This window comes from Eptatretus burgeri, chromosome 10, assembly GCF_056783735.1.
Source record: "Eptatretus burgeri isolate ZD-2024b chromosome 10, Ebu_testis_v1, whole genome shotgun sequence".
Taxonomy (NCBI): domain Eukaryota; kingdom Metazoa; phylum Chordata; class Myxini; order Myxiniformes; family Myxinidae; genus Eptatretus; species Eptatretus burgeri.
Genome location: NC_140970.1, coordinates 30,130,719 through 30,138,877, shown reverse-complemented (window position 1 = coordinate 30,138,877; position 8,159 = coordinate 30,130,719). Strand labels below are relative to the sequence as shown.

Genomic DNA, 8,159 nt, shown 5'->3' with positions numbered 1-8,159 from the left:
AAAAAGGCAAAGAAATCACGATACATTTCACGTGATAGGCATTCATAGTAGTAAAGCGTGCAGCCGACCCGATCACTCGCTCTAAATTACAACAAAAAGTCAAGTTGTGTTATGCGATCAGGACGTGAGAACAGCTTCCTCTGACCATCTCGCAATGATGTCTGACTTCAGCTAGTAAAAAGACCTATTTGCTTTTTTTTGGGATATCAAGGAGGTTTGGGGAACGAGGAGGGGGGAAATAAATAAATTGGGGAAATCCACCATTATTGGAAAACTTTGAACTCATGCCCCAGTTAGGGGTCATGTTACTGATTGCTATAGGGTGGGGAGAGGTGAAGTTGTGGAAAGAAGGAAGGGTGAGGGAGTGTGGGATTTAAAAATATTAAAGGTGAGGGGTTGGTTGAAGGCATACTCAGGGAAAAGGGGGGGGGGGTAATCTGCGATGGGGAAGCAATAGTGAGAGACAGGTGAAGTTCAAGCCTTTTCACACACAAGTGATGAATAGATAGCCCATCAAGGGATACCTTCTCAGGTTGTACATACACTTCATGGGTGATGATTGGCCTTGTAATTCACAATCAGAGCCCAATGGTCTAATGTCCTTGACCTGCGCACATTACACAATTAATGTACAAGATCCTCTGTGGGCCTTAAAATGATTTTAATCAATTTCAGTGTGCACACAGAACCAGGATGTTGTGCTACACGTCAAGGAAATAACAAGGTAGCTCAGATATTGAAAAATAAGCTTGGAAACCTCAGAAAAGAAAGGGGAATAGCTTGGAGCAACCAGTTGTATTTGCTACTTCTTAATAAAATGAGACAGTCGGACGGGTTACCGAGCTCCACAACGAAAGAAAAACAAACAAACAAAATCCAACATTACTTTAACTTTATTTCACACATTAAACTCCAATTTCGGTTTCACAACTTATGTAACAATGACCGCTTATGATACATGTCCACACAATTAACGTGGTGTAGTGAGAGCAGGAAGATGAATGACCATTTGCATCAGTCTCAAACCACAACGTTTTGCACACGGGCATGAAGGGTCGACGTAAACTTTAACAAAGCCACCATTTTCGCGATCGTGTACCCGATGCACTTTTTATCGACGATCTGCAGACAAGTCGTCGCTCGTTCCGAAGGCACGGCAGGCACTCGTTGGCAAAGGTTTTAATCGGCTAGCTCAGAAAAGAAAAATAACAGCACTCGCACAACCAAAATCGCACACGTGCTGGTACACTCAAACAGCGTACCGTTACAACAAGTACATGTTCACACCGTGCTTTCAAAAAAAACCTCAGGCATTTGATGCCAATGTGACAGAGTGCTAAATGATTATATACAGGGTGATCCCAAAGTGCCGACTAAACTTGGGGAAACTTTTATTGCTTTTCCGTATCAAGTTCTTTGATTGTTCCTTTCTTTTTCTGATTAGCACAATAAACATGGCTGACGGAAGCCGAATATCTCGCCAGATAAACGCCGGGAAGTTTACAAGTGCTTTCGAGTTGATATATATATATATATATAAAAATAATAATACTAATTAAAAAAAAAACAATTGGTGAAATAAACGATTGAAGCAACTGTGGTGGTGCATCACATGCCTGTCGCTGGTAGACCCGGGGTCATACCGTTTACTCGATACTTTTTGATCACCCTTTGAAACTGAGAAGCGACGTGAGAGGAATAAGGTGAAATGATAGGAACGAAACCTTGTCATGCACGATGCAAACAAAACCGAGGCTCTTACGCAAGGTAACGTAATGGGTCGAGGATGTGTTCATCACTGTAGTTGAGAAACCTTCAGAGGAATTAATATTCGAGACTCCATGTGCTGAATCATTGCCTCTGGAAGGAAACATTAAGGGGTAATGTGGGAGAGAAGATGATGCTTAGGTGAGCAAGACAAAGGATGGACAACATCAAATACTCCTGGCTCTACTCCATACCCACACAAATATTTTGATGTAGTGTTTGATTCCTTGTATGTGTTTGTTGCGGGACCTACTCCATACAGAAAACATGGGTAGACATTTAAACTTGAGGATGCATCAGTTTTGCAGCCACTATATTCCAAAATGGTGAATATCTGGGCGCACACTTTATATCTTAGGAACTATTGCATCGAGGAAGGGCTGGCAGGATGGTCTGGAGGTGCACACACTCCCCTTCCGAGCTGTCGAGCTAGCCTGGGTTCGAATCTCGGTCCAGCTGCTCCAAACGGTCATCCTGTCGTTTCACAGGCAGGGTGATTCAATGTGTGTGCCGTTCCTCAGATGGACGTTAAAGATCCCACGGTGTCCTTCGCAAAGAATAGGTGAGCTATTGCTGGCACCATGGCTAAATACTTGCCCAAACCTTAGTCAAACGTTGGGCCTGGCCAGCTGGTTCGTGAAGGACTTGGACCAAGCTTCCCCCATCCAACCCCACAACATGGGAATAATTGTGACCATTAAACAAGAACACCAATGCATCCACAAAGTAAATATTTGTGTCAAAATATCGGTTTTCTGGGTCAAGAAGCTCAAATATAGCCTTGTCATGTGGTAACCATTTTCAAGGAGAATTAACAATACTCAAAACACCCACTCCCTACAGGAGTGACCAGGGGGAGTCATGTTATTATCCTTATTATTGCCAATTATCATGAGTATCTCTTGTGAATACAATTATTATCAATATTAATGTTTTGTAATGATGTTAATGTTATATTACGACTAAAATATCATTGTTGTTATTACCCTCACCAGAGGGTATTGCATTTGGTTCTGTTTGTTAACACATTATGAACAGACAGACAGAGAAACTAACAAAGGCCACAAATGCCACCTGGTAGTAGTCAGCATTACACGTTATCCTTTTTCAACCGAGTACTTTGATAGAGTATGTACAATTACAATGCGAGTCTGTCCGTAAAGTATATTATTACGAGTATGTCTCGAAAGAACGTACTATTGTTATGGGGCCGGGATGTCGGCCGTGAGCGCGACCGCTAGACGGAGCCGCAAGTCGACTCGACCGATCGCCCGGAATTCAGATCGTACTTCTCCGGAAAAGTCCAGAGAAGACGGGTCCCTTTTAGACCGAAATCCGCCAATGGGTAGACCACGTGGGGTAGGGTCGATTGCCAACTTCAATTTACCTAAGTACCCCCGTGATCCAACTACCGGGGAATTTCACCCTCGACGGAACTCATACGAAACTGAGCCGCTTGGCGAGCTCGTTCCGTGTGCGATCAAGAGCGGTTTTAATCGCCGAGAAACGTCGGACCGAATTCTCCTGCAACCACGGCAATGGCCAACTAATCCCTCACACACGACGTGCTCAGTCAATGAAAGAAGGAACGTGGACGAGCTGAAAACATTGAACAATTGGGGTTTATTAACCTCCGCCATCGAAGATGGATGGAGGTTACTGTTTTCACCCCTTTGTTTGTTTGTTTGTTTGTGAACAGTATTACGGAAAAAATTCCTCGACGGATTTCGACGAAACTTGGTGGGGGGGGGGTTAGGTCTGGTCCAAGGATCATGCCATTAGATTTTGGACTTGGTCCAAAATCCAAATGGCCACTTTGAAAAAAATATTTGAATTTTTTTTTTTTTTGCATTTCTACATGTTTTAAGTGACTTCCAACCCCCCCCCAAAAAAAATTGTTGGAGAAAAAAAATTTTCGCAACTTTTTTTTTCAACAAAATTTCGATTTCTTTTTTTGCATTTCTACATGTTTTAAGTGATTTCCAACCCCCCCCAAAAAAAAATTGTTAGAGAAAAATTATTTTGCAAATTTGTTTTCAACAAAATTTGGATTTTTTATTTTTTATTTTTTTTGCAATTCTACATGTTATAAGTGATTTCCAACAAAAAAAACGTGCCAAAATTATAATTGCGGCTGATTTTGGAATTCCAGGTGGATATACCCACGTAAAATCAATTTCTGTCTCAAGGAATCTAGTTATGACGAATGAATTGAGTATTTAAAAGTTAAAAGTAAAAGGGAAAGTTGCAAACTATAACTCTGAGCACTGTTGACGTCAAATTGAATGAATAGGATATCAGGTTCACTTGAGTGACCGAGCAGTATTGGCGGAGGAGGTTTTGCACTCTACCGAGTGCTCCCCCTCTAGTTTATACTGCAATGGGGGAAATGAGGGGAGCACATAAAGCAGAGCTATACCGAATATAAGAAATGCAATGCAATTATATACAGCACACAAAGCACTTAACAGTTTTCTACTTGTGAGATGGGCCCACGGACACACATACACACCCAATAAATGGTGGCTGATGCCTTTAATACGGACTTCAGCTTGGAGGGACAGATGAGCTGAAGCCCAGGACCTATCTGGCACCTTTCCACCTTGTGTGGTCTTCCAGCTGTTCGGACCGGGCACCAGCGAGGGCGAGCTGGTTCCAACCACCGCAACCCGCGATCCTTTCCGAGCTCCGGCGGATCCCCTCGCTCTCCGGAACACGTGCTGGTGAGACGAGGCGCCGATCCTTCGCAAAGATGAGTCGCTTCCCCGAAGAACCACCGACCAAGATGAGGCCAAGGAGTCGCACCAAGCCGGGAACCAAGCAGAGACCACGAAGAGCTCCACGAACCAAGAAGAGCCAGCCGAACCAGACCACGAAGCAGAGCAAAAACCGAACCAGCACCAGAACAACCCCCTCGAGCCAAGCAGAGGGTCCCCTTCTTATCCCTCTCAGCCCCGCCTCGCTTCCGTGCGCCGCCCCCCCCCCCGCAACCACAGGTGGGGGCTGTTTACCTTGCTTTCTGCCGGACCCGCCCCAACCGTCATTCCTGTTTAGGCTGTTGAATCTCAGGACGGGAGGGTTCTTCTTCTTCTCCTTTGTTGTTGTTCCGATTGAACCCTAACTATTAAAGTAAATCACAGCGCATTTACATCGATTTACCCATTAAACAATGGAAGGCGAGCTATCTATAGAACACGTACTTACCGAGATAACCGAGCTGAAGGACCTGAATGTTGAGTGTGATCGATTTCCAAATTCGTAACACTATTACACTGCGTATGTTTATTATTATTATTTTGTATGCAGCCTGTGGCTGCTGGTTGCATCATTGCTGGGAGCGCAGCTGTGCGACTCATTTTGCCGACCTCGAAAGGATGACAGGCTGAGTCAACCCACCTGATGTTATCTAACGGCACAACACGGGCTCAAACTCGACCATAACATCTTTAGCCAACCACCTCAACTGTTAATCAGACACCAGGCTTTAGTATGTTGATAAAGCATGTACTATTAAGAATGTATGTCCATAAAATACATACAATGAGAAAGTGAATCCATACAATAAAACCGAATAGGTCTGTTTGTCCGCTGTATGACAGATTTGTAATGACAATGCATTGTCTACACACCACACAAAGGTCCTGGCAGGGGTCTGCAATCTCTGATTGTTCTTTCTGGTCACCTTAGCCACCGAAGATGGACGGATATTATGTATTCATCCGTTTGTCGATGAGCAGGATATCTCAAAAAGTTATGGACGGATTCAGCCAAATCTTGGTGGACAGCTGGGGTTTTACAAGGACGAAATGATTACGTTTTGTGTGAAGATCTGGATTCTTCAGCATTGAGAGAAAGGGCCAAAAATGACATGTTCACTGAAAAGCACGATAATTCAAAAAGTTGTGGACAGGTTATGACAAAACTTGGTGGATGAGTTGATTAGGTGACACGAACAAGGCAATTAGATTTTGGTTCAGGTCCGGATTCAAATCCGGCCTTTTCGTGGTATACAAATTGTCGACTGTTCAACCTAATGAAGGTATGTGCTCTACCGCATGACATTCTAGTTATTTTTGTGATTAGAAGCGGTCTTTGAGAAACGCTATAACAGCATGTAACAACGCTCATGCTGCTATGAAAACACCTTAACATTGCACTTTTCCAAGGTGGAAAAAGCCAATAAAAAACATGGGAATTCTTTCGGATTTTTTTGCAGTCGAAGCCGAAAACATCATAGGCTAAGCAACTGCAAAAATAAGGGGAAGGCCTCCGACTCATCAGACAATTTAACCATCTGAAGCATCACTTGTAATAACTGGAACCCCCAGGAGGGGGCAAACCAAGTAGTTATAAACTTATGTATTTCTTTTACGACCCCAAGTCCCCCTGGCATGTTTGGTTGAGAATGGATTAGTAACGTCCGAATGACTCGGCCACAGACATACAAAGACCGACAGAAAACTAAATCCCTTTTTTCGTATGATTGTATCTGACTCGTCTCCTTGACTCGTGAAGCGAAACTGCCAGAGATGAACTCCCAAGACGCCCAGCAGAGGCGTTCTGTGCACACATAACGACTCCACAGTATGATGTGGTTAAAGGAGTTGATTCATTTGCCTGTGCAGTCAGTTTTAAGAAGAATTCGGTTACACTGGAGGGCGATTCTACGGCAACAATGCTTTTAAAAGGAAACAGGCATGATGAGTAATAATAATAAGGACAAGCCGGTAGGCGGCGATGGGTCGCCGAGCATGGAAACTGTAAGATATAGAGCAAAATGGATGTCATATAGCGGATGGGGAATCACCTTAAGATTATGCATATCAAATCTCATCCAGTTCCATCAACTGTGAAAAGTACCGAAAATGCAGTTTGAAATCGGAAATCCCCAAAGTTTGAGGGGGTGCTGTGGATGAACAAAGATCTAAATCGAAAATCCAGCTCGATCGTTTGTGCACAATGTATTCCAGACGATTAGTGTGAATTTTCATGACCATCCGACCATAACCCTAGGAGTAGCATTTGGCGCGAAGGCACCTCCAGCTCTCGCATATTATCGATTTTTGCACTAATTGACCTTTGACCCCTGACCTAAGCGAAATCGCTCAATATGTCCTGAGGCAAAGTTGTAGTACTCAGAGTACCATGAATCTGCAAAGTTTCATTCGTATCGATGCACTCACCTCGTCGCTAGGGGGCCTTCAATTTTCGCCAATTTTCGCGCATACCCTAATTGTAGGGGGCGCTGCGGGTAAAGTATTCCATATATCACAAAAAGCGGAATATATTTGATAGAGCATCACCTGTAGATCATTCGTGCCAAATTTCATAACCCGATGTGGGATAATGGCTTTCGGAATTGATTTCGCGTGAACGGTACCGATTTTGAAGGTTTTTCGGTTGTTGCTAGGGAACCAAAGCGTCCCTAGCAACCATCACAATTTCCAAAGCACGAGGTCAAAAGATGTACCGACCACCCGAGTTTGGTCAAAATCCGCCACGTTTACGACCAATTATGCTGACAAACGAACAAACATCCAAATGAAAAATCGTGCTTAGCACGACACTTGGCGAATTAGTTGACCTTTCTGTGTGGTGGTCCAAGCTGTAATGTCATGGAATGTGTGGTGTTTATTTGTTCGTACATTAATAAAATGACGCGACGTCACAAATAACAATTATCAGGCGCGCGTTGTCATGGTAACGGCAGCAGATTGAAAATTTTCACAGCTCATTTAAAGCCACCATGTGACATTCAACAACTTATCATCGGTGCTTGTTGCCTTCATTCTGATCGTAGAAAATACCAAGGAACATTGCTTTTCAACCAGTTTTACGATCCCGTTATCAGGTTTGAAATATGTTGTAAAACAAAAATATGTATTTTATATGTTTTTCATGTTTTGGGTGACCCTGACCTTGACCTTTGGTCAATTTCGATCAAACATTGTACACATGTTAGTATTACATGCATAAATAGACAGTACAAGTTTCAATATAATAAGTGCAAAACTGTTTGAGAAATAGCCATGTGTAATTCACAAAATTCCCATTGGTTTATAATAGGTGATAATATAAAGTGATGCAGAATCCAGATTCTGATGTTAAACATCACCAAAAGTCACATATCTTTTTGCACTGTGGATTTCTATCAGCTTTTAAAAATTCATCCAAATCGGGTAAGAATTGTGACCTGTACAACGAATATAATTTTTTTTTTTAATCACGCCAATAGCTAAAAACTTTGACATCATACGCTTGCGAAAACTGTCCATAATTTGTACTAACATGCATTTTAAAACATTTAGATATTCCATTGAAGTTTGTTTTGGCGTCAACAGGAAGTCGCTACGACTTCCGGTTACCGAGTTATGTTCAAAAGCTTGTTTTCA

The 8,159-nt window shown here is 42.8% G+C and overlaps 1 protein-coding gene across 2 annotated transcripts in view; it reads right to left on the bottom strand.

Moving 5' to 3' along the window:
* Window positions 1–875: 875 nt before the first annotated feature.
* LOC147018206 (protein NipSnap homolog 2-like) overlaps window positions 876–8,159 on the bottom strand; it is a 35,251-nt gene continuing 27,967 nt past the window's right edge. For both annotated transcript variants that reach the window (XM_085897671.1, XM_085897672.1), the window contains one exon: window positions 876–1,860. In XM_085897671.1, the coding sequence (XP_085753797.1) occupies window positions 1,796–1,860 (65 nt within the window). In that variant the 3' untranslated portion in view covers window positions 876–1,795. The remainder of the gene's footprint in view (window positions 1,861–8,159) is intronic.